General features: G+C 47.4%; 1 protein-coding gene across 2 annotated transcripts in view; it reads right to left on the reverse strand.

Annotated features, from left to right (window-relative positions):
• The window catches only part of PDIA5 (protein disulfide isomerase family A member 5), a 91,430-nt gene that overhangs the window by 57,976 nt on the left and 6,139 nt on the right, over positions 1 to 27,315 (reverse strand). For both annotated transcript variants that reach the window (XR_004265314.1, XM_032267721.1), the window contains exons 2-3: positions 11,153 to 11,279; positions 8,066 to 8,153 (exon numbers count right to left, since the gene is read on the reverse strand). Coding sequence is in view for 1 of the 2 variants with exons in the window: in XM_032267721.1 (XP_032123612.1) it covers positions 8,066 to 8,153; positions 11,153 to 11,279 (215 nt within the window). In the remaining variant the exon portion in view is untranslated. The remainder of the gene's footprint in view (positions 1 to 8,065; positions 8,154 to 11,152; positions 11,280 to 27,315) is intronic.

Raw genomic sequence — 27,315 nt, forward strand, 5'->3', positions numbered from 1 at the left:
AAAAAAATGCAGGACCTCATTTTAAGTGTAAAAATGCAATTTGCAACTCAAGAAGCATGTCTTACTGGAGAGGTGTGTGAGGGTCAGAGAGGAAGAGTGTCTCCCTCCCCGCATCCTCCCCCAGGCCCAGGGGTTTCCTCTGTACTAGTCCCAGCTGTCTAGCCATCGCTGCAGCCACTGCAGCTTCCAGCCCTGGGCCTGGCAAATAGTGGGGACTCATGAAATGCATGAGGAATCCAGAGAGGAAAGGCTAATGACACAGCAACAGTTCCTCCCCTAAGGTGGCAAGGACATTTTAGGACAGAGAGATTCCAGAGAAGGGGCAAACTAAGAGTGGGCTCTCCGAATGGAGAAGGCAGCCCAGGGCATTGCTGAAAACTTTCTTATCCTAAAGCCCTCTGGGGTCCACACGGGCCTCTTCTGACAACTGCTATGACAGTTCAGGTGTGCCCCGTCCCACAGGGGCTCTGTGGTGACACTGCACTGACAGGCGGTGGGTCTGTTTGAGAACGACTGCAAACGACATGCCCTTTCCCCACTTGAGTTAATTCCCAGGACAGAGGGCTTGACTCTGATGTTTACACCACTCACTTGGCACCTTCCTCGTTGGCCTTTGTTCTGCTGTGCTGCACTCTTTCTGTGACCACCTACTGTCCACCCAACTGCAACAACAAACAGCAGCTGGGGCAGGAGCCAAGACCGGGATGGGATGGGTGCGGCCTCCCTCAGTCCCATCAGCCCCGTCCTGCCACCAGCAGCACACGATGGGCTTGCTCATCAGCTCTCTGTTCACCCTGCAGTGCCTGCCTGGGCGGCTCAGACACTGCAAGGTAGCAACTAGAGAGGAGAATCCCCACCTGATGCCCCTCTCTCTTCCATCAAGCCTGGCTGCCAGTCTCTGCCTGTGACTATCACAAAGCAGAGGGAGGAAACACGGGGCTCGGTTCATTCCCATGACAATCCCAGTCCACTCTGTGGGAAACCCCTCCACCGAAAAGTCCCACTACGACAGCCTTAGGTTCTCTGAGGGCCCAGGCTAGGCTTAGGACCAAGACTCCAAACCAACTAAGTTGGCTGGTAGAGCTGGGGGCACAGGGGCACCCCTGCCTGTTCTTTAGTGTGGCCTCCAAGGTTCAGCCCGGTGTGCAGCCCTCTGCCCTCACTCCAGCTAAGTAAGCACCCCACGAGCCCTCACTGCAGAATCTGTGCCACCTCCCTTGTTAGCTTATGTAACACTCCTAAGGATTCTCTCCTCTCCCATCCCCTGCACTCTCTCTCTCCTTGAGGAGTGAGTGGGGCGGAGGCTTCCTGTCCTGTCGGAGCACATTTCTGGCAAAGACCCGAGGGCTGCTGGCTCCAGTACTCCCAAACTCCCCTCCCCTGCTGTCTTCCTCTCCTCGCGCTTATCAACATAGGACCAACTTGTCCACTGCCTGCCCCATCAGAAACATGTGCTCTGTGAAGCCAAGGGCTTGGTTTTGTATGCAGCTATCTCCCCAGAGGTACAACAGCAGCTGGCACACAGTAGGCACTCTATAAATCACCTGACTGAATGGCTGAATGGCTGAAATGAATGACGTTGTCTTACTGCTGCTGGGATGAGGCTCTGCGTTTCTGGCTTTCTGGGATCTCTGGGCTCTGTCTATTGAGCTCCAGGAATCCTGCCAGCTGATGATGCCTGACAATGTTCTCTCGGCACTGCTTCCCTCCCTCCCACAGTTCTGTCTCTCAGAGTGTATAAGTGTGAGTTGTGTGTGTGTGTGTGTGTGTGCGTGTGCAAGCATGTGTGCACACACTCATTGTGCAGCGCAGAAAATAAGTATCAAAAGAGTTCAAGTAGGGGAGAAAATTACTCAAGCTCAGAGATTTAAAAGGAGCTGAGTTGGGAGATTAAGTACAATTAATCGATCTACTGACTATCTCCCTCCCCCAACTAATCACTGAGGTTCTAGGGGAGAAAGGAGACAACGCAGTGAGCAGGAAAACGAGATGCTTTGCTAGAACTGAGGAACTGAGGGGGATGGAGAACGCCACCAAGGGTCATGGAGAAGGGGCTGGCAGTGCAAAGACCTGAGGGTCCTGCCACTTCACTGGCCCCTATACTGTAGGAACCAGCCATCTCTCTGCCCATTTACTCACCACTGTTCCAAGGAATGAGGCATCAAGGTCACCAATCTGCTCCATCCTATCCCTCCCCACCTCACTTGGCTCTCTTCCATGGAGAATGTAGAAGGAAAGATGGCAGAGGCCTATACACACTTCCCTCCACACCCCCCACACCCCCACCCAGACAGGCGCATGCACATGGGTGTTTTCGTCTGAATCTACCATGGGACAGCTGGCTGCTAGTCGGGAGTGGCTGCAGGTACACGGTGCAGTGTTTATTGGATTTTCCTGTGCAGTAATAATTATCTAAGAGACTGGAGACATACACTCCTGGGAGTCAGACCCAGGGATCAAAGTGGGGGTGAGAGCCGGAAGAAAGAGAATAAACAAGGTCTGGAAGCCGGCAGGGTCGGGGGTGGGGCTCTGAGGTCTTTCACGAGTCCAGCCTAAGCACCATGGCCAGCTAGAGTGACAGCTTCAACATCTGGCTCTGCCGTTAGCGACCTCTGGCAGGACCCTTAGTTTCCGGAGCTGCAAAATGCAAGGGTTGTCCACATAAGCTGAATGGAGGTTGATTTCTCTACAGGGTCAAGTAAGACTAAATAAAGCATGGAGACAGGCTGCCTTATATCCTGACACATGAACCAGCAGCCAGAACCTGAGGCAAAAGGGGGAGACAAAAAAACCCTCTGAACCCGTCATCTCTCTCCTCCCCTCCCAACCGGATCCTCAGTCAGCCACAGTTGGGGTTCTTATGTCCACGGCAGACCACGTTCAGCCCTTCCTGGTGTAGTAGAAAGGAGGCTACACTGAAAACCAGAAGGAAAGCTTCTGCCTGTCTCGGTATTAACGTGATGCCCACGGCTACCCCAGCCTCTCTAGCTCCATTTCCCCATCAAAGAAGGGGTCACTCTCTTCCTCCCATTGGCCAGGTCTAACATGGCAGGATTCTGAGCAGGTGGACCTGTGATCCCCTGGGGACAAGTAGAAGAAAGGTAGAAAGCACCCTCACTTCAAAGACATGATGAAAATGGGGGGTGAGTGCTGAGCAAGAAATCCTGAGTGACTGCTTGATGCCAAGTACCAAGGACAATGTGAAAGAATGTGGCTGGAGGACACAAGGCGGGAGGCATGAGAGAGAAGTCCTGAGAGAGCTGAGCCTTGAACTTGGAGAGGCCTTGGTGGTCACATAGCCCGCTCTGAAGGAAAGACTCTCTACAACAGGGCTCCTTCTCCCCGATCTGGCTGATCTGGCTGTTCCCCTTGGTACCTGCCTCAAGAAGGTACATCACAGGGTTTGGATTGCACAGCAATCCAAGTTAGCAAGAGTGGTGGAAAACAGAGAGAAGAACATGGTTTCTCTGCAGACATGTAAGGTGCTTCCCCTTCACTGCCCTTCCAGCCCAGCCATTCTAAGGCTCTGCTCCTCAAGGGGCCGTGTCACTCCAACGAGTGCATGGTGGTGTGCTGGGAGGCATCTGAAGCCACAAGACAAACACAGCACTTCTTCTGGCAGTCTGTTTTACCCCATGGTAACTAATGTTGAACATGCTTAGGAGCAAATACTAAATTCAGATAGTTTTTAGGAGAAAACATAAGTCTTTAAAATATGTTACGCCTACCCTGGCAGGCCCCCAGTCTTGCATCTGGGAAGCTGTCACCACTTCAGAGAAATCAAGCAGATGGGGAGGAGAGCAGGGAAGAAAGTAAACGTGGTTAAGCAATGACCTGAAGCCCTGAGGAAAAGAAAGTAGCAAGCACCTGGTAGGACAGCCTTGCCCCCTGTGAAACACAGCCTCAGGAATTAGCATAACAGGCACAGCTCCTCGCTGGCTCCAGCTCAACTTCCCAGACAGCAGCACTCCATGCCAAGCCCAAGTCCCAGCGCCCAGCTGGCAGAACACGAGGGGAATACCAACTCCTGCATACAACCCGCTTAACAGCCGGACAACCACCACCAGCCAGACCGAGCGTGGCTGTTGAGGTCTGAGCCAGGAGTGGAGTGAGGGGGAAGGAAAGCTGACAAAACCCTGGACAGAAGCCAGACACCCTAGAGACACCCCAGAGCAACAAGTTACAGGGCCTGGGACCAGGGAGAACACCAATGGAGAAGTGTTTCTGTGTTCCTGCAGGTGCACATGGATGAATAGGGAGGAAAGAGCCAGAAAAGCAAAACATTTTTAAAAAAGGAAAAGAAATATCAATATAGAGAGGAAAGAGGAGAAAAGAGGCCAAAAGAAGGACAAGCCAGGCAGTGACACATACCTGTAATCCCAGCACTTTGGGAGGTCAAGGCAGGTGAATTACTTCAGGAGTTCAAGACCAGCCTGAGCAATGTGGCAAAACCTGGCCTTTACAAAAAAAATACAAAACTTAGCTGGGTGTGGTGGTATGTGCCTGTGGTCTCAGCTACTGGGGAGGCTGAGCTGGGAGAATGGCTTCAGCCTGGGAGGTTGAGTCTGCATGAAATGAGATTGTGATACCACACTGCAGCCTGGGCAACAGCGTGAGACCCTGTCTCAAAAACAAGAGTGGTTCGGGGCAGAAGCAGGGAGCGGTGGGGAGTCCTGGACACAGGATTGGGAAAAGGGAACAGAAACCTCATAAGGGGAGAGAAAAGAGGAGGGCAGGAGAGGACCTCAGAGAGAAGGATAGGCACCATTCCAAAATGGGGATGGGGAGGGAGGGGCACAAAGAGGAAAAGACCCCCCTCAAAGCCTGGAAGGCAATGCCCACCACTGTGCTTATAACCCGCACACTGGGCCTGGCAACTTCTGGCATTTTCTGAAGCAGGCGCTATACAGATGAGAGTAACAAGATTCAACTCCACATTTCCCAGAAGATTCAACTGAAGCCCAGAGAGGGGCAGTGACTTGCCAAAGGCCCCACAGCGATTTGATGTCAGAGCCTAGGACTCAAAGCTGGGTTTTCTGACCGAAAGTCCTAAAAATTCCACTGCACCCTGTACTTCTTAAGGGTCAGAGCAAAACACCCATGGCCAGGGGCTCATTCCCACGGCCAAAACCTTCTTCAGGTTCATCCTTACAAGAACCAAGGGCTCCTCACCCAGTAAACAGTTGCTGAATGAACATGTACACCATTCCTCCCCTCCAGTTTCCTCCTGAACAACCTTGCCCAGGTGAAAAACAACATCAGGAGAATGGTGTCTCACATGTAAATTGTATTTCCTATTCTCGAAAGAACTTTCCTTTACCCGATCCTTATCACAGACCTGGAAATAAGGCAGAATGCATATCGCTGTCCCGTTTCACGGCTGATGAAAGAGGTTCGGGTGACCGACTTGCCCAGTGTCATGGGGCTAATGAGCAGTGCAGCTAACTAACTAGTTAGCAGTCAGCCCAGGCCCTCTCCTAAGCCTAAGGCTTTCTCCCTTATTCCACATATCTGCAAAGACACCTTAACACTGGAGCAGCATATTTTCTCACCCCAGATGGTCCCTGTTCCCCTCACTTGCCCTTTAAAGGGAAAAGCAAGGTGGTCTGTGCACTCTTGACCTTCTTGGTCACCCCCACTTCAAGCCCTGTCCCCATCCTAGCCACCAACCCTTCGTGGGCAGGGCAGGAAGTAGAGCTGGAAAGGACGAGAGACGGGGGCCTCATCAGGGCCCATTTGAGGGAGGCGAGCTCTGGCTGGCTACTTGCTGTTTCATTGTAACAAGAATAAAGAAGAGAACATGGCTCCCTGCCACCTACTCACTCCTCGGCAGACAGCACCAGAAAGCAAAGTTCCTAACAGCACTTCTGCCCATCCCTGGGTGTGTCTCATTCACAGACCCATAGACACGGACTGGACACACTTAGGACTACAGCGAGAGCTGTCACTGCGGGGCTCTGTGGAGCTCTCATGCGGGCTCCCCATGCCCTAATGATTACAGGCAAGTTTGGAAGTCTCGGAGCAGGAGTGACCGAGCTGAAGTGGAGATCACCTTTTCTAACAGTGGTCCGTGACAGCTGCCACGTAGAGTGGCCTGCATGGCCCACAGCCCAGAATTCTGAACCTTGGGCTACTCAGGAAATATTGTACCCTGCCTCTAATTTCAAACTCACACCCAGATATTCCTGCTTCCAACTTAATCCACTTTGGTTCCATAATCCACCTACTTATCCACACTGTTTTAACATTTCAGTTTCTACTTCCTCTTGCAGGGATGAATTCAATACAGTGAGGCAACTATACGGGATAGTCCATCCTTCTGTCTTAAGGTGAACTCTTTCAACCTCTAAGGTGCTTCCCTGCCCCAATTTTAATTTGAGCACATCGAAATTCACAGGATGTTCTCATTGGCGCTTTTATTGACTCCAGACATCATGTTTCCAAACGCGAGTCCTGAAGTTGAATCTGCATAGCCTGTCTTCACCCACTACCCCAACCCCATTTAACTCAGGAATCTTGCATTGCATGTTTTTCAGGCTGCTTGGGGACTGCAGCAGGCCTTTCACCTCCACAGGCAGTTCTGGGGGCCCCACTCCACAGGCAGCTGCCTACAGGAAAAGCCAGGGCACTGTGAACATGTGGTATTGTGCTCTGAGGTCTTTGCACCAAATGTGCACCTGACCTCCTCTGCGAAGCTTTTCTCAACCTTTCCAGGCAGAATTGAGGGGCTCTCCCTCCATACATATAGTCTGTGTTTTTGGCATTGTTCACCTGATGTTGTAATCACTGGGATAAGTGTGTGCCTTCTCTTCACACACTGAGCTCCTTGAGGATGCAGTTGTTCAACTGTGTATTCTCAAAGAATGCAGTAAATGCCTAGTATTGTCTGTTACAAGGACCCAGGTGGAGGCAGCAACTAAGTCAAAGCTTCTCTGCCCATTTCTGCCACCTACAAGCCTCATAAGAACTCCCTACAATAAGCCTCCACTGGTTTGGCAGAGCTGTTGTCATCTTCAGATATGGAAATTCCAAAGTGCCTTGTCGCCATCTAATAGGCTTTGTCACTTTGCCAGTCACAGAGAGCACGGCTGGTCAAATATGGGAGAAAGAGAGATGTCTGGAAGGCAAGCACATTTTTGGACCAATTATGAATTAGAATTAGCCAAGGGCTAAGATCTCACCTACTGCCTAGTGAGTAGCCTTTTCTGTTCCGTTAGTATGAGGCCAGACACACACACACACACACACACACACACACACTATACAGCACATACCACTTGGCTAAGACTTATTATCCTAGTTTCACTCAGTGCTTTGTTAAAATATGAATCTCCTTCAATGTTTTCTAACCACAGGCAGAACAAACTTGAATTCATCAACTTATAAATCAGTTGTGTCCCAAAAATTCACTCGTAAAGTAGCCATTTAGAACTCAGACTGAATAGAAAGAGGATTACACTGGAGTGGATGCCGCAAAAGCTCACTTAACCTGCAGGGTAGTAACAGGGCTTATGACTCGGGCCATAATAGATACATTGAAGATTTAGAAGACCTTTACAGGACTGGGCCACCTCGGAAGCCAAGGCACAGGCAGGTCAACCCACTGATTGCGTGGTGGGCAGCAGAGATGTCTAGTGTAACGACCTGGGTGGGGGGTAGAGCTCATGGTTCTCGCTGCAGACTCACCACAGGCAAACCTCACTAGGTAACCCTGAAAATCACCTTGCCTCTCTGGGTATCAAGGCCACCCTCTGTAAGACAGGAAGGCCTCCTCTGCCACTCGCCTCCCTCCAGGAAGACAGAAGAAAGCAACACAAGAAAACAGAAGAAAGTGAAACTCTATGGGAAAAGAAAAGAAAAGGGGCTGGGCTGGGAAGAAAGGGGCGGAAAGCAAGACACTCCCTCTTCCAGTCCAGAGGTGACCTCGAAGTATCGCTAGAGGGAATCTTTCCATTGCATCCTCTCTCTCAGATTATTAATCAAGGGACAGTTCTCAGTCCCACCCATCAAAGCCCCATGTGCCCCCTGCCCAGCAGCCACCATGGCCCACGTCCCCAGGACATACCCACAATCCACCCAGCAGATGGTGCCTTGTCCTTTCACCGCCTGGGCCACTGTGGACAGTAACCTGAGATGATTTTCAGCTGCTGCCTCTGCAAAAAAACAAAAAATTAAACACCTGTGCCCAAGAGCACTGGGCCACCTCTGCCATCTTCCCTCAGGGGTGAGGAACGATGGAGACTTCCTTCCTGCAAGAATACTCCCAGCCCTTCTCAGAAACCCCGGATCTCACCATCCTCAGTGGCCTTCCTCCTAGGCATAGAACCCCCAACTCACCCTGCCTTTAATCCACACCTCACACCTTACTCTTCCAAGAATCTCTCAGCCAGATCCTCAAGAAAGTCTCTGACTCATGCCTTTCTGGGATAAATTGTGAAAATTGCATAAACAATTACAATCCTATAATTAACATAAGTAACTATGTTGCTGACTCCACATTCACCTGTCCTGGTGCCCCACCTGGGAGCTGACGAGAGCCGGGATCAGATCCTTCCTTTACTTGTGCAGCACACAATCATCTAGGAGCTCAGTATAACCTGGTGATAAAATGAGGTCTATACGTGACACTAGGTTCTGATGAGTCAATGCCAAGGAAACCTAAGCCACATTTAACAGCCCACTTCCCCAGAAGCGATGGGGCAAGAGCTGGTCCTGGCAGCACCTCCAGGGGTCAGCTGCAGGAATATGGACCATATTGGGATAGGATGTAGTGATCGCAAAAGAGGAAGACTTTCTTACTGGTGCAAGTGTCAATCCTGACAGGTCAGGGCAAGGCACCCAGATACTTCTGTGAGAGGGCAGGGTCTTAGGGACAGAGCCTCTCTGGCCAGGACTTCAGCACTGCCAGCCTGCAGTGATCCACTGCAGAGTGGCTGTGGTCAGTGTTTGATTCTTGCGGCCAGCAGGCTCCTGAGTCACGTTCTCCTAGGTGACACCTGTGAGCTCACTTGAAAGGCCTGCCAGATAAACACTGGTGGGGAGAGTGATCTGCTGCTTTCTCCCGCCAAAAACCGTACGATATGTCCCCAAGCCAAGCAGAAGTGATGTCTGAATTATCTGCCTCCGCAGATCGCCTCTTCTAGTGTAGATAATGGTAGCCGTTTGTGAATACAGAGCATGCTGAGCCTTTCACAGAAGCAAACAAAAGTATCGCTCAAGAGACATGCACGGAGTCACTTGGAGGAGGCACTCCCAGGAAACCACAGCCAGGGTGACAGGAGGAGAGCGAGTCACTGAAGTAGAGAAAGCCATTGTTCCACAGCTCAGACTGGGTTCTGGGAAGCAGGGGAGGGGTAGGAACAAACTAGAACAAGATAAAGTACCCCCTGCCCTAACCCTGCCTTTCAGCCATGGAAAGGGAGGCGCTGCTTGGAAGGATTGGAGGGAACAAAGAAAACCCAGTTTCTGCACTGCTCAAAAACTCTACTGAAGGTCACATGTCTCGTGCAGCAGGCGTGGGCAAGGAGGCAGGAAGGTAAAAGAATTGCCCAGGCCCCACCGGGTGATGAAAGCAGGAAGTAGGCTGGCAAGTGGGAAGCACTGGCAAGTAGGGGATTTACTCTCAATAGCTCGAGACAGGGTCAGGTTAGGGAAAGAGAGCTCAGGTGCTACCTCCTGCCCTGCACGCTCCTGACAACAGACCTCACCTTTCCACTCTCTAACTTCCCATAATGATTTTCTGGCCTCAGCCCCATTCTGGTCTCCAACCCTTTCTGTCATTGCAGAATCAATACTCTCTTCCCATCCTCCATCCGGAGAAAATGAGAGGCAGCAAGGCACAGGGACCAGCTCCCCACTGCTGTTTGGAAATCTCAAATGAGTCTGCTACTCCCAGCTTCAGTTTCCTCATTTGTATACTGGATGTCCTCTGACAACCTGCACTGCTTCCCTCATGGCAAAGGAGCACAAGAGACTGTATTATGATGAGCTTATATGATGGGATCTACCCCAGAGAAGGAATGGAGAGTGTCTGTCACTGACAATCGCTCTAGCTCCAACTCCAGGAGTATCCAACGCAGCGAGCCACATGTTTTCAGGGCCCTATGCCCCAGGCCTCAAGAGGACACTGCTTCCCCTTTCCCTTGATTTCACCCCTATTCTTGACAGCCGAGAAATGCTAGTCACATGTGAGGCTCCCAACAACGCACTCAGTGCATATGTGCCAGACCCCCAGAAGGGGAAGCAGCCGCAAGTGGCAATGAACGCATCCCACATGCCAGGGATGCCTGGAGGATGCAGGCATGTCTGGAGCCTCTATCATCCCCCAGGTGCCAGTGAGTGCCGAGGCCAAGCTGCCGGGGAAAGCTGTGCCCGGAACTGGCCCAGCCACTGGCTGCTGCTTTTCCAGGGCCACAGAAAACTTGGCATCCTTAGAAGCAGCAAAAAAACACTTAACTCTGCTGGAACAACTTCAATAAAGTCGGCGTTCACCCTCCCCCAAAGTCACTGCCAAGAGCCAAGCAAACCTCTCTCCATCTGCTATGTCCTTGCCAGCCTCAAGGTCAAAAGAGAAGCAGGCCACTGCCGCTGCTCCTGTCCCCCAGAAGTGCTGTGTCCCAAGTTTAGAGCCCATTCCAAATTCAGTCTTGCATCTGACCCCAGAGCAGGACAGATGGGCCAGGCAGGGGCAGGGCTCCAGCTGGGGTGAGCGTTCCCAAGCCTTGGGCCCATTCAGCTGGCAACAGGCCGGCCTGGCCAGTTAATCAACAGCTCTGGCAAAGCATGCCCTGGCGGGACTCAGCCCCACGCCTGTACAAGAAGCCAGGATGTCCATTCCTAGTACCCGCCATTGTAATCCTCTGTCCTACTTCGCCCTCTCCGTCTTGAGGAGTGAGGGGCTTCAGAGGACTTTCCCAACAAACACTCCTAAAAAGAAGCAGAACCATTCCCTGGTATCAGAAAGCGGCATAGCTAATGCTCCTGTGTGCCTCGCCTCTGTCTTCTGAGGACAGCTGACAAACTCCATGTCCCTCGGACTCTCCCTGAGTGGCTTTTGTCCTAAGGTCTCCTGCCTCCCACTTCTGCCCCCCTCCTTCCCCTCTATCCTATCCTACCCTGACAGTTGACCTCAAGGCCAGGAAAGGACACTCACCAGATTTGGAGTAAAGCACCAGTACATTATTCCGGGTTCTGAGCAGTTTTTTCAAGTCCTTGGGGTCAGAGATTCTCTCAATGAGCGAGGAGACCTTTGCAGAGGACAACCACGAAGGCAGGACCACCTGGGGATCAAGGAGCCGATGACTGTAAGTTCCAGCTTCTGGCTGAGCCCCGGAAGAATCAGCACCCACGGATATGCTGCCTAGAGCTGCTTCACTTCCAGAGGATGAGGGCAAACCAGCACAACTCATGCACCACACCTACTTCACTCTAGGGACACTCCCCAGCCCACTCCCAATCTCCCTTCCCCTTCACGCACTTTTATAAGGCTGTATGGACTGCAGATATACACAGTCAGCCCTCTATCTTGCATGTTCCGCATCTGCAGGTTTGACCAATCATTGATAGAAAATATTTGAAAAACATAAAAAATAATAAGAGAACAATAAAAAATACCAACAAAAACAATACAGTATAATAGCTATTTACATAGCATTTATATTGTATTCTGTATCAAAAATAATCCAGAGATGATTTAAAGTATATAGGAAGCCATGCATAGATTAGACGCAAATACCGTGCCATTTTATATAAAGTACTTGAGCATACATGGGTTTTGGTACCCTGTGGAGGCAGGATGCTGGAACCAATCCCTCAAGGATATCAAGGGAGGCTTGTATAAACATTCTGCATTGTTACACATGTCAAGAGCCCCCTGGGAGGTCAATGTCTGTCTATATTCTTCATGTTACCCCAATGCCATATGCTGGGGCAATGTAAAAACTTCATCCCATCTAGAAGCACCAAAGCATAAAATACGCAGAGAAATAAAATCATCCTTTAATGCTTAGGGTGGGAATGGATGGGTGAGATGCTTTTAGCTTTTCTTACTCAGTCAAATGATCGCAGGAGGTCAGTCAGCAAGAAATATGCCAACTCTCCCCCAGAGAACCCTGGAAAACTTTGGGAACTGGAGGTACCAGGGACCTCTGCAGGCACAATGAAGGGTGGTCTAAAAGCAACTGGTGGGGGGTTATTAAACGTGTGAATAAGGAGTAGATACAAAGCAGATCCCCTTGTCCAGACTGCACAGCTGGGCAACAGCCCCTTGTCTACCGGGCAGAAGGCAAGAGGGTTACTATATGGAGAAATTGAGTAAGAAAGGTTCTACTGGGAGATAACCCAGCAGAGGGTGGGAGGATGGCCCTCAAAAAAGACAAGGAGATTCAGAGAAAGTCTACAAACTGAACCTTGAGATCACTCATTCTACCAAGCTCCCAGCCCCCAGTGTCTCCCTTCCCTTCTCCGGAATGCCACCTGCCAGTCTTATTCCCCAGGCAAGAGATTAGACAATTTTCCTCTGGGGAAACTGAGAAACATAAGAAAAACAAGCTAAAGGCAGCAATTTGAAGATCCTCAATTGAAACAGCTAAGTTCCTGCTCAAATCTCCACTGTGAGGCTCTCACAGTAAACAAGCCTTCTCCACTCCCTCCACACACTCACAGAGCTGCCAGTCTGTGTGCTAGTGCCTTGCTCTTCAAAACAGACAGATAATCAAGGTTCACCAGTTACAAAAGACAGAGACCAGAAAATACCAATGGAAAGATAAAATGTAGAAGAAAAAGAAAATTAAAAGAATAGAAGAAAACAAGAAAATTATTATTATCAGAGAAATAAAATAGTACATCCATAAAATAAGAATAGAATGTTATAAAGAAAAAGAAATACTCAAAGAGAATCACGAAAAACTATCACAGAAATAATTAGGGTTGGAAGTAGAATTGAAAAAAATCTAGAAAATACAATAAAAAGATCAATAAATTAAAAAGGACTTAAGAAAAATAACAGAATGAACCCATTAAGCACAAGAACCAAATTAAAGGAACTCTAAGAAAACAAAAAGAAAAAATCAAAAAATGAATTCAAAGCCTGCCACAGTGTCTCATGCCTGAAGTTCCAACTACTCAGAAGGCTGAAGCAGTAGAATCACTTGAGCCCAGGAATTCATGGCCAGCCTGGGCAACAGTGAGACCCAATCTTTAAAAAAAGCAAATAAATTTAAAATAATAATTCAAGAAAATGTCCCAAAACTGAAGGATATGAGTCTTCAGTTGTTAGCGCCCAGCATCATGAATAAAAATACTCTTAGCAAAATACATCACTGAAAATTTTCAGAATACTACTGACAAAGGGGAGATCCTAACCATTTCAAAGAAAAAAAAATACAACATACAAAAGATCAGGAATCAGAATCGGCGTAAGATTGTTTATCAGCACACAAAAGACAATGAAGTGCTGGCTTCACAATTCTCAAGGAAAACTATTTCTAACTGGAATTCTATAACCAGCCAAACTATCCATCAATCATGAAAATAGACTTACTTGAACAGACGAAAGATAAAAGATGTATAAAATTTACCACCAGTGTACCCTTTCTCAGAAAGATACTAGGATTCATTTTCCATAAAACAAAAAAATAAATGAAAAATTAGAGACACAGAAACTAGGAAACAAATAATTCAATGAAAGAGAAAGCAAGAGGATTACCACATTGATGGTAATGAGAAATCCCAGGATGACAACTGTTCAACAGCCTGCAGAGCAACCAGGCCAGAACAGAGAGAGGACAGAGCTCATGGAGGAATGTGGTCAATAAAAAGAGGCAACCATAGCTTATTTGATATGCTTGATCAAACTGAGAGGAGTTTTAATTTCTGTCAGAAAAAATTAAAAAAATAATAATCTGACCAAAATTCCATAGCTAATAAGTAGAGCCAGGATCTGAATCCCAGTCTTTCTAATATGCTGATGCCTTCTCAGCCGCCCCCCGCCACCTCTTTGCAGCCAGAATTCTTGAATTGAGTCTGAGCCACACCACTCGATAGCTAAGATGCCTAGCCAATGTCACTCAACCTTTTAGAGGCTTAGTGACTCCTGTCTGACACAGAGACAATGATACTTCCCTCATGGGATTGCTGTGAGGATGAAATGGGGTAATTTATTGAACGTGTTTTATAAATCAGGAAGCACTTTTAGAGTATCAGTTACCATAATATGTAACATAAACTTCCATCTCAGCAGAGAAGAAAACTGAAAGATGGCCATATTCTAGTGTTTCTAAATATAATCTGCCATTGGAATTCAAAGGTTCTCTCTTCCCAGGGTAAAATGAACCAGGAGGAAGTCAAGAAATGATTTCTCCCTCACTACATCCTGCAGAGCAGGGTAAAATGCCTGAGGACCCACTGCCCTTATGCAGGCCACCTTAAACGCTCCCCCAAAAAGTTTGCTAAATTTTATTATCATTACATGTTATCCCACTGCTCCCAGGCAGCTAATGGACTTCAGACTGAAAACTCCACAGCTCAATGCACATGATTAAAGGGGAAAAAAATAATCTGTTGGAAAAACACATTGCCTCACTGCTCTGTTTTTAATCCTCAGATAATCCGACCAGTGGAGAGCAACAACTGCCTCAGGACTTTGACCTGTAGCCCAGCACCTCCTGAGGCTGGTAGCCACCCACACTTCTGGAACTGGGGAGAGGGAAAAGGGAAGGCAGGAGGGAGAGTGAGCTGCTCACCTGCCCAGGCAGTGCTGCATGCAGCTGAGCCGCAGCGACAGCAAAGTGTCTACAAGAGAAACCACGAGAGCCTGGGGCTCACAGCACACCCTCAGCTTCCTTCCCATAAAACCCAGTCCATCCCTCAGATCATCTAAACAAGGTCCACTGAGATTAAACAAACCACTTTCCAGCCAGTGAGCCAAGCCCCGCACCCAGCGTTCAGCGTCATGCAGTAGAGAAGTTAAGCCCAACCGGAAACGGGCTGAGCAAATTTTCTTTGCTTGAAAACCATCACTGGGCATGATGCTGGGGCTCACACTGGGCATCACCTACAGCCAAGCCGGTTTTGAAGCCTTATGAAGGGTCCATCTCCTCCCTACCCTCACCCCCATTCCCAAGATTAAGAGCTCTGGAGGAGGCAGGGATCCCGCACAGGACCTGGCCCACTGAAAAGCCCTCAGGAAACGTTTACCCAGTATTACAAACATGACAAATTACACTTGTTACCACACTCCTGACCTTAGCAGAGGTCACCCACTATCAGCATGTGACGGGTGAGTCCACAGCAGCCCCTGGGAGGCCCAGAAGGGGTGAGGGAAACCAGACAGACCACAGCTCGGGGGGTGCGGTCTGGGCTAGAGCATGTCAGAAGGCAGAAGGGCAGGCTGGGCTCTTAAAAGCCTGCCCAAGGGCCTGGCCTGGTGCAAGAAGAAAGTGGGAAGCATCACTGCCCAGTTAGCAGGGGAGTGAAAGGATGAACACGGTATCGTTGAGACTCATCTGGCTGTGACTTCACACCGGGCAGCAGCCAGGGAGGAACAGAGGTGGAGGGCCCTGCTGGGTAGCTGCCAGAGTGGAGAGACATGGATCAATGCAAAAGCCTCGGAGGGAGAAACAACAAAACCCAATGACTATTCATAGGTAAGTGAGGAAGAAAGAGAAAAAAAGTCTAAAGCGACTCCCAGAATTCTGGGCTGGGAGGCTGGAACGACAGCCAAAGAAGGAAGAATGGAGAAGCAGCAGTGGAGGAGGCTTTTCTCTTATATTGAGGAAGATAATAAGCTCAGGTTTTGGACAGGTGGACAGGAAGGCATCAAATATAGGCATCCTCCAGGTTGCAGGGTGAGCCACCAAGCAAATGAAGTCTCCATAGGCCGGCCTCAGAGGGAGGAGACAGGAAACACCCTCAGTGAGGGAGGAGACGGGACCAAGAGGGAGGTGGGGAGGGCTGCATCCACAGAGACCAGGGAGGGGACACTTCTAAAGGAAAGGGAGTGATCCAGAGTGGGGAGGGGCTGGGAAACGGCCAAAGGCTGTGAAGTCCACGGGAACACTGGAGAGAATGTCCGTGGTACATGTGGCAGGAGCTGGAAGCCAGGCTGCAGAGAAGAGAAAGTCTACCCAGCGCAGGAGCTGGGGTGATAATCAGATGGTGTGAGGTGGTGCCACAGGGTCAGAAGAAGGATGGGTTGTGTCCCGTGAAGGTGCGGGAGTGTGGGTGTTAGTGCGCTAGGAGAAGCAGGGTTTGCCTAGAGTGGCAGGATCTGAGAACGAGAGAGGAAAAATAATCTGGATAGGTTGATTCAGGGAGAATCCAAGGTGATGAGGTCCAAAGAGCTAAGACACTAACTGGGCTTCTGAGAAGGGGAAGGATGGAAGGCCCCTCTGTGTCTGGCCGCAGACAGAGCCTCACCCTAGCAAACAACCACAGAGGCAGACAAGTGGGAGCCCTTTCCTCCTCCCCATAAGCCCAAGGGGACTTTCCTCCTGCCACTTAACATTCTCCTTTCTCCTCCACTTCAGTCCATTTTAACCTTTCCAATGTGCACGCTCCTTCCTTTCCTTAAGATGCAGTCCCAGCAAGCCTCGGAGCACCTTGCCAAGAGCCTTGCTGCAGACTTCATAAGCCACAACCCACAAACCTTGATAACAACAATAACTACCGCAACAATAACAATGTTAATGATGCACAAACTGTCTGCTCCATTGTCAAGCCCTTTAGGGGGAAAGGGCAGGATTTGAGAAGTGCTTCCAAAGGCAGCCAGGGTTCCCTGCCAGCCAAGGCATTCTTCCTGGGCTTGGCAGGCTCTTTACATTCGAAGTCAATCGCTCTGGAGGTAGAGGAGAGAAAAAAGATCCCCTTTGTTCACCATGCAAACTCCTTCTGACCTTCTCCAATAATTGCTTTCTTTCTGCTCACCAACCCTCAGTTTTAATAGTATTTACATCAGGGCTGAGCTGCCCCCACTGGCTGGGCTGAGACCCATAAAACATCTCCCTGGTGCAGGGCAGGATGCTGCCAGGAAAATGGCTTTCCCCTTTCTGCTGCTGGGAAATAAAGGCCCCCAATGCCAGGCCCTGCCTATTATCAGTCAACCAGCACATCACTATCAGAGTGCCAATGCCCCCAACCTCCAAACGCCCTCACAGAGCTTCACTGCACCCTTCCCCCTGGAGCACCAGTCCCCTTCCACCACCCAATCCCTCCCCTGCCATCAGAGTACAGGCTCTCTTCAGAGCCCAGCAGCACCAGAGTGCCAGGCACAGAGGTCCCAACTGCCCTCCTCTGCCATGGCTGGAGGCAATGGGGTGGAGACTGAGTTCTTTCCTCATCTTCCAGACCTCCTGCAGTGCTCTGTAACAGGTGTCTGCTCATTCAGGGCCTGCCACACAAACCACCATCCCACTTAGAAGCCCACTGTCTTCTCCTCCCTCTGCAATCTTCCAGACACACAGTAACATGACCTCAGGCCTGTTACTAGATCTCTGAGTGTCAACTCCCCACCTGCAAGGTGGAGAGGAGAATACCAATGCCCGCCTTGCAGGGTGGCTCAGGACTACATGAGGGGGAAAATGACAAAGAATCTAACATAAAGTTTGGCATGCAGAAGCGCAGAATAATCGTACTTCTCTGTATTAGCGAGACAACATACAAGGGGAGCAAGGACAGCAGTAACACAGGGACCACCTCTTCCTCTCCAGGGGCCCTGGCTGCAATCAGGCAGGGCAGCAGGTCCAGGCAGGAAAGAGTGAACATATACACACATTCAGCCACCAGAAAACCTGAATCATCACCAGCTGCACAGTGACCCAGACCAAGAGGTCATACGGCACATTTACAGCATGCTTCCCAGGTTTCATACCCATTAACTCATTTACCTCTCACAATACCCCAGTGGGTGGGTACTTGCCTCATCCTACAGATGAGGAAACTGAGGCTCAGAGAGGTTATATTAATTACCAAGGTCACACAGTAGGTGAGTAACAGAGCCAGGATTAGAACTTGGGCCTCCTGACTCCTTTTTGTGAGGTTGAGGCCTTCTTCTCTAAACCCCACAAGCTCCCTGGACTGCTACAATAGATGCCACAACCCATACAGAAAAGGAATATCTCCTTCCAAGGCAGGGCCTGCCGAAGCAACCAGTAGAATCCCCCATCTCCCAGAATCCCAGGGCAAGGAGGGTTCCATCAGGGGTTTAGACTAACCCTCTGCTTTCTGCAAGCCCAGGAGATGCTGGAGTCTCCCAATGTTCCTGGGGCCAAGAGCATGAAGATCCTATGTGTGGCAATCAGCCCAGGTCTGTTCCCAGCCAGAGACTGTGTGCAGGAAGTGTGTGGTCCTCTCCATCTGCTAACGTAGCACACACAAACTCCTCTCTTCACTTACCTCACTTAATGAGGCTGGTCGCCACCCAGCAGCGCCATCAGACTAAAGAGATAAGAGTCCCAGCACGCTGGAAGATAATCAGGGAGAACAGTCCTTACCACATTACACCTCAGCTTTAAAAAGCTCCTCGTCTCTGGGGCGCGTGCCAGCACCCTCACATTCTCTATAACTGGCAAAGCCGTCTGTCATTATAGATTTACTATTCAATGCAGACCGTGAAGGAAGAGATATTCAATTATGTAAAAGCAGCTTGCTAAAGGAGGGAGACTTGGGAACAGAAGCTTAACATTGAGGAAAGAGGGTGAAGGTGGGACTCGACCTCTTTTGCTCTGTCACCTGAAAAAAAGATACCCGTATGTTGAGAACTGGGAAGAAAAGGGTTTAATTTAGTTTAATCCACATTTTGCTCAAAATAGTTTTGAAATGTGAGAATCTAAGTCTAGACTCATAAGAAGCTGGGACTCAGGGAAAAGATGAGGACCTGAGAAAACAGATGTGGCCCTGAAGCCAGGGTCAAAGAACTTGAGCGGGCTGAGAATTTAGAGCTCGTGGTTGGGCAGAAAGAGCACTGTACTTGGAGGCAGAGCCCAAGTTTTGTGTTGACTTTGATTATTACTGGTTGTCAGCACTCCTCCTCCAAGTCTGCTTCCTCCTCTGGAAAACTGAGGAACTGAAAGTGACTTCCAAAGTTCTTTACAATCCTATCATTTGGTAAACCTACCACTACCAGAGAAGTACTATGAGGTAATCACACCTTGTGAAGGAACCATTGGTTCCCTGGGCATGTGACCACTCGCAATAAAAGCCTCACCTCTCTGTCTCCCTTGCAGCAAATGTGGCCATGTTCCAGCCCCTGGAATGTAAGCATAAGTGTGATGTGGCAACTTTTAAAAATTGTCCCTAACAGACATCTGATGAGTCTTCTTAGTCCCTGCCTCATTCCTGCCAGCTGGAATTTGGACAAGATGGCTGGAACTCAAGTAGCCACCTTGATAAAATGAGGAGGAAGGACCTGCTAAAGATGAGCTAACAAAACAGACGTTACCTAGGTCCCTGACATCACAGAGGGATATACTGGCCCTGGAATATCACTGTGCAGGCTTCTACCTGAGTGAAATACATGATCTTTTTAAGGTGTTCTCATTCTGGGTCTTCTGGCACACATACAAATAGATCTTCAGTGCTCGCTGCACAAAAGCTTTAACTAGAAAGAAATACAAACATCTGTTCCAATTGGGATATTTCAAAGTGCCTCACACACCAAACCATGCATTAAACTTTAGATATTTTATTTAGAAGGAAGGAGACAGAGAGACTGTCAAGGGATGGATTTACCCAGTGTTCTTCCTAGTAGCCCAAATTTTCAGTGTGCCTATTCTTATCAAGTACCTTGGTCACCTGGTGTGAGCTACCCAGAAATGAAGGAGGAATTAGCCGGGGAACTCTTCAGTTTCCTTACCCCAGCCCTTTTCTGGTAAGAGGGCTACTGCTGGAGACAGAGAAGCCAGGACATCTCTTAACATTCAGATTTGAGTTGGGCTAATTGTTTCCCACAAATATAGAAATCCCCTCAAAATTCCTCACATAGCATCTGCAACTTCCAGGTAACCCTCCAGAGCCAGGGATTCAAAATCTCCCAAGACCACTCAACTCAGGTGGACCCAGAAGGCTGTGGGAACTCAACGTGCTAATATGTAGAAGCTCCATGTCCTATGCCACACCCATATTATCTTGGAAAGCTCCTCATTAGAAACGTTAAATCCTCCCCCCACACACACACAACACATGCAACCATCTGTCAGCCTATCACACTCTAAAGACAGCAAATACGTCTCTTTTAGGATTCTCTAGGTGAAATATCCTAATTGCTCACATGTGATCTCAAATCCCCCACTGTCCTGAATGATCTTCCCTAGATACCACCATCTCAGTGATTCTCAGAGCTCTTCCTAATGCTCTGTTCCAGACTGTTATAGCTTGAAAAGAGTAATGGGCCATTTTATACCATAATTTATTTTTAGAAATAAATACCTAGGCTCTCATCATTCAAAAATATAGGAAATTAATCTCAACACAAATCTTCAATGGTGGGTAACAGTTTAAAAAAATAAAAGGTTGAGAAACACCATTAGTGAATCTCTTAAAATATGGAGCCCAACTGTTATATACTGCTGGCAGAAACCTCAACCAGTACAATTCTTTTGGAAAGGTAGCTGGCATAATTTATCATGTATCTCTAAAGTATTTATGCTCTTTGACATGGTAATTCCACTTCTAGGAATGTGTCCTGAGGAAATCAGCAGAGATCTGACACAGATATGATTCACAACCACCCTACTCATAAGAGTTAAAACCTATATACAACCTGAATGTCCAGCAACAATGGAATGGTTACAAAAATTAGTGTAAACCACTCAATAGAAAAATAAGTCATTCAGATAGCATTCAGATGGCATTTTATTTAAATGGTGTTTTTAAAGACTTTGCAATGCAAAAATATTTGCTTTAAGTCAGCTTCAGTCAGCTTGTGGTGAATGCTGCCAGGCCTAGGACTCATTCTTCATGTATGTGGGCTCCCCTCTGGCCTAGAGTAGGTCCAGAAATGCCATCCAAGTGCCAAGGCCTAGAGTTGAGGGCGGCCCCAAGAGCCCACATTGTGTTGTACTCCACTGTGGCTGAGCTGGTACGTAGCCTGAGTTCTGCCTGTGTAGGAGGAGTTCAGTCAGGGTGGTGGGAGAAATTTTAGAAAATGCAAACCTTAGAAGGCCAGAAGGTTTTGCAAAAGCCTTGGGAAAGAGCTTATGGCTGTAGGCAGCCTAACCCCCTAACCTTGAGCTAATAACTAGGAGTAGATACAAAGGAATGCAGAGGAGTTTGTCTAAATAGCTTGTTTACTCATGTGGTCCTACCGATCTTTGATCTTCCACAGGAGTGTGACTACTGTCTACTCGGTGGGGGGGGGGGCAGGGGCGGGGAGGGTGGCAATGTTAATTACCCTCTAATGGTCTTTACTTGAGACCTTTGTCATTTAATCTGTACTAAATAAATGCAAAGGCTGCCAGCTTATCAAGGTGGCTGCTGGCTCTGGCAGAGCCCCTTAGCCATGTTGACAGGCAAAAAAAAAATAGAATTCAAAATATACATGGTATATCCACAACTATAAGTGAACAAAAGTACACTTGGAAAAACACTGAGGATTTGCCCTTGGACAGTATTTATTCTTCCCCTATTTTTCAACTTGCCATAATAAGCATGTCCAATTTAAATGTTTAAAGAAAAAAATTGCCACCATTTGGCTACCATTATGAAAAAAATTAACTGTCTCAAAAGTATCTCCCCACCAGAAAATGTAACTTTACAGTAGGGAAATATGGCAAAAACCCCCTTAACTAAGGGATCAACATTAACACCACCAGCAATGGGTAAAATTGACATTGGGTGTTCCCTGATGGCAATGCACTAAATGAAAACATCATCAAAAACAAAATTGAGGAAAATTCTTAAAAAATGTTAAGGTCACAAAAGACAGAGACTGAGGAACTATTCCAGATTAAAGGAAACTAAAGAAAGGCAATTAAATGCAGTGTGTGATTCTGGTTTGGGTCCTGAATCAAATACTACCTTCCTAATTTTGGTCATTGTACTATGCTTTTATAAGATTATATCTTTGTGTTTTAGGAAATATTATTTAGAGGGCAAAGAAACATCATATATAAATTTTATATATGTAGAAGAAGAGTAAGATAAAAACAAATGTGATAAAATATTAATATTTGTGGGATCAAGATAAACGGCACATGACAATCCTTTGGATTCTTGCAACTCTTCTAAAAATTTGATGTTATTTCTAAATACAAGTTAAAAGGAAAATAACGTGCCTAAAAAAAAGAAAGGAAGAACACAGCCATATCTGGCCTTCTGATTCCTCCCCATCCAGTGCTTGCTTGGTGCCCTTTCCGACATATGTGCAGTGCTTATCTGTCCGTCTGCACTGCTAGCTGTCTCGCCTCTGTTCATGTGACATTGTGTGGTTTGCTTTTCTTCATGACTATTACATGGAATCTGCAAAGTACTTGGCATGCAACACATGCCTAGCAAATACTTGTAGAATGGTTTTGATGAGCGATGTAAGAAAGAACACTAATTTTAAAATATACATACTGTATGCCCCTTAAAAGGGTTAATTTTAAGCATCTGCCAGGAGCCAACATAGCTAAACATCACTCTTCACCAAGAGCGAAGGAGGCCTAAGCTTAAATAAAGCTTGGAGATCTCACCACCAATGCTTCCCAATGTTCAAATGTCTACCCAGCAGCCTCTGAAATAAAACCAAGCACCATGAGACCCTGAATGATGGTGATATTGGGGTGTGTGTGTGTGTGTGTGTGTGTGTGTATGTGTGTGTGGTATGTGGTGTGTGGTGGGAGAGGAGGAGGCTAGCCCTGGGACATGAGACCCTTGGCTAGTAGCAGCTAAGGGAACTAACTGTGCTTATTAACAAAGAGAAATCCAAAAGCACCTGGCAAGGAACAGAAACCAGGAGAGGATTCTTTAATGCCAAATCCAGGGCCTAGGGATTAGCCCATGATAACAGTAACAGCTGAAAGTAGAGTGCTTATTGTGTGGCCAGCATTGAGATAAGCAGTTCCTGTGGTGTCTAACTGAATTATCTTGACAAGGGTATGAAGTAAGTACTTTTACTGTACCCATTTTGTAGATAAATAACCTGAGACTAAGAGGAATTAAGAAATTTGCTGAGGAGGCTGAGGTGGGTGGATCACGAGGTCAAGAGATCGAGACCATCCTGGTCAACATGGTGAAACCCCGTCTCTACTAAAAATACAAAAAATTAGCTGGGCATGGTGGTGCGTGCCTGTAATCCCAGCTACTCAGGAGGCTGAGGCAGGAGAATTGCCTGAACCCAGGAGGCGGAGGTTGCGGTGAGCCGAGATCACGCCATTGCACTCCAGCCTGGGTAACATGAGTGAAACTCCGTCTCAAAAAAAAAAAAAAAGAAATTTGCTGAAGGTCACACAGCAAGTAAGAGAGCTGTGATTCAGATCCAAGTCTGACAGACTCCAGCACCAGAGTTGGGGCATAAGGAAGACAGATTCCCAGAGCTACACACACCTTACTGCTTGCTGCTGTAAATACAAAGCCAGCTGCATTTCTTACATTTCGCTTCCTTTAAAAAGCCACACCTTATATTTGGGGCTAGGCAGCACAGTTTCTCCCCTCTTGTATTCCCCACGGCACAAATGTGGCTGTCAACAATAGACAATTCAGGGGCAGGGCAACTTATCTGAGAGCTTATGAAAACAGGTTTTCTTATCCTGAAATTGCAACTGCAGTGCATTTAGCCAGGACTTAAGTCCCTAAAGCTTTTAATGTTTTGGAAAACCTCTTCTTGAGCCAAGAAGGCTCTGGATCTCTCCCAGCTTGGTGTGCCAGGTCTGTTAACGAGGAAGTATGGTAGAGGGAACATTGAATTAGGCAGCAGGGAGGGAGGAAGAGCAGGTGAAGTCCCACTCTGGAAATCAACTCTGCCTCCAAGCTCTGCTAACTGATAAGAAAATAACAACTCAGTGCTCGTGATCCACGGTGTACATCCATGCCTTTACATACATTATCTCATTTCAACCTCTAAAGTTGGGGGTCTAGGTCACTGTTTCCACCCTTCAGGTCTCAACACAAGAGTCTGGTCGTAAAATCAGTGAGTCACACTAGCATTTTTTAAAAATTACATTGACTAGAAAACACCAGTGAGTAGCATAGGTAGCAACACAATGCATTCAGTGAACCCAATATGTACTGGGTTATACTGTAAAATGTATAACTGCTCTTGCAGGAGTTGAAAAACTGTCATAAACAATCAGTGTTTATAGGTGGAGGTGGTACTATCCCCACTTTAGAGATGTGAAAACTGAGGCTCAAAGAAGGGATTTGCCTCAGATCAAGCCTAAAACAGTAGAGCCAGGACCCTACAAGGACAGATCTGATGCTTTCCTCTTCACCTGTCAATAGGAATAGTTCCCACAGACATCCCTGGAACATCGTCCACTCCCTGTTGCCCCACCCAGAATAATACTCGAGAGGCTGGCAAGTCTGCTGTCCCTTCCAATCTAGCTATTGAGCGTGACCTGCTGAAAAGAGGTCAACCTGATCCATCTTCCCTCTGCTACCAGCATGTCTGCAAACCCCCACATCCCTTCAGAGAAAAGCACGTGATCAGGCCAAGTGACACTGAGCAGACGGCGGTGACACAGCTCCAATGTGAGCAGAACTGGTGCCACACACTCAATCAAGAGCACCCACCTCGGTTGGCAAAATGCCACCAGCCACTAAGATTAACTTTGAAATGTGTCTGGTTTTGTAGCTACACCACAGTGCTCACTATTGTGAGAATACAGATTCCTGGACTTTATTCTTAAAGAAAAACATCTCAAGGGGCTGACAGCCCAGGAATCCTTTTTACACATATCTCCTTAAGGTGAAGAAACTCCACCACTGACTCATCTTTTAAAAACCCTCTCTCTGGACCACATATCACTCCCCTCTCCACTAACAGCCAGAATTTTCCATGTCCTCCACTCCTCCCATCCTCCTCCCTCCTTCCATTTCTCATCCCTCTGAAATCTGCCCCTCCCCACCACCACCAAAAAGGCTCTTGGTGAAGGCTCAATAATGACCTCCCTGTAGATAAACCCTACAAGCACTTCCAGTTCTCATCTTGTTTGGCCTCCTGAACTGGATGGGGACACTTGGTTCCCTCCTGCCTCTCTGGCCATCATTCCTTCCTTCTTTGTAAACCCTCCTCTCCCTAGCCTTTAAATGTTGAAGTTCCACAGCTCACTCAGTCTACCCTCTCTTCCTACCCTATATGGTCCCCTAGGTGACTTCACCCACTCTCCTGAACGGCGCCCCTAAATGAACACCTCCAGACCAGACCTCTCTTCTAAGTAACACATCCTTACGTCCTGCTCACTCAGTGGTTCTTAACGGTTGTCAAATATAATTCTAAAATGTTAAAAACCTAATTCTCATACAAACAGGTATTGAGCATATTTCAAAGTTCTACTTAACTCACTAATAAGAGACCCTAAAAAAGAGGATATAATCCTGATATAAGATTGCTACATTAGATACCAAACTGGTTAATGTTCTTCAGGGCAATAATCTTTGTGTTTCTCTTCTTTACCAAACAGAAATCATTTGCATCCTACCTAACTTTACAAAGTATGGGTCATAAAAAATAATAAACAGAGTTATGTCACCTAAAGCACAGCTGGTCCTTAGGTGGTTTCTATACAATACAATGCTCTAGTATGATACTAAAAGGTTACAAAATCATCTTTTAGTTCTAAGTTTTAGATATTTTTTCCCCACTGGAATCTATGAATTTGGATGGAGAAAAATGACATCTTTATCTTCGCTAACCTCTAACTGAATTATGAATGTATTTATAAATGTATAAATGCTTTCTACATTTATGAATGTAGGTAACAAACTGCAATGGTAATTAGAGTAGCAGTGTCTGTGACTTTGCCACCAACAGAAATCATATTTTCTTATCACATTACAAGGTACCTTGAAACGCTATTTATGCTTATCACTACTTAAAATTATGGAAGTTATCAAACCTGTATCTTCGATCTTTTTATATGATGCATTATAAACATAAATATTATTTTATCACAACCTTGTTGTTATAGTTTGATAACTGTATTTCAATATAACTGCTTTCTTTGTAATTCTATGCATTCTACTTTACACATTTAAAAACGGTATTCTAAGAAAGGCCCAGAGGTTCTCAGAGAAGCCTTTCCTGACTCCTTGAATTACGTTAGAGATCCCCGTTATACACCCTTTTACCACATTATATTAATACTTTATCTTTCCAGCACTTACTACATGAATTAAATAATTAATCAGTGGCTATCCCACTAGGCCATGAGAGAAAGGGATGGCGTCTGTATTATTTATGGTTATCCCCAATGCCTTAGCACGAGGCCTGGTTCATAAAAGATTCTCAAGGAAATATCCATTTGGGAAAAAAAAAAGAAGTATCTGTTGAATGAATGAACACCTGTGGCACATGTAGGATGCTGGTGCTGGTCCACCTTCCTTTGAAATAGGGGGCATGTACAACACTCTGCCCGAGACCCAGCAAGATTACACCTGGTGATGATAACAAATCTACTTATTCCTCAAGACCCTTCCCTGCCTGGCCCAACAACAGAGCTTTCCTACCGGGCCCACATCTGGGCTCAGATGCTTGATCACCTTTATGTGTAAGCCCCAGCTTGCAGCCTTCAACCTTGATCTTCATCAACTTCTTCCAACAAGGATTAAAGGATCTGCTCACGAATTCAAGATATCTGCCTGCGCCAAGGGGTTGGAGGAACTGTAGGATTCTTTGTGGGGAATGGACACTCCAGCCCTGCACTCCCACAGCTGTAATGAGTTAGAAACTCTGAAGCTGGACACAGGCCCACCATCATACCATCTAGGAATGGAACGCACATCAAACTGGGGCCTCAGTATGACTTTGAGGAATAAAGGCTACTTTAACCCCGCATTCCACGAGTGTCTTCAACCCCTCAATGCAAAATCACAAGGCTAATTATTTAGAAGTGGTTGCAAACTGGTATGTGGAAAGAGACCCTGTTGATGTAGGGTGGCCATAAGGGACAGTGAACTGGAGCTTCTCAGGAGAAGGATATGATCAGCACGTACCTGGCATCCCCGTCCCATGCCAAAGTCACCAGGGAGCAGCTGAAAAGCAAGTTTCAGGGATACTTCTGGAAAATGGCTGCCAGTGCAGCTGCTTACACATTCAAGCCAGGCACTGAGACTCTGACTGTGGTCCCACCTATCTCTTTATGCCTTTACCTTCCAGGCCACAGATGCCCCAACCACATCTAC

The sequence above is a fragment of the Sapajus apella genome, unplaced genomic scaffold (genome assembly GCF_009761245.1).
Source record: "Sapajus apella isolate SASKATOON/1434 unplaced genomic scaffold, GSC_monkey_1.0 scaffold171, whole genome shotgun sequence".
In the NCBI taxonomy this organism is placed as follows: Eukaryota; Metazoa; Chordata; class Mammalia; order Primates; family Cebidae; genus Sapajus; species Sapajus apella.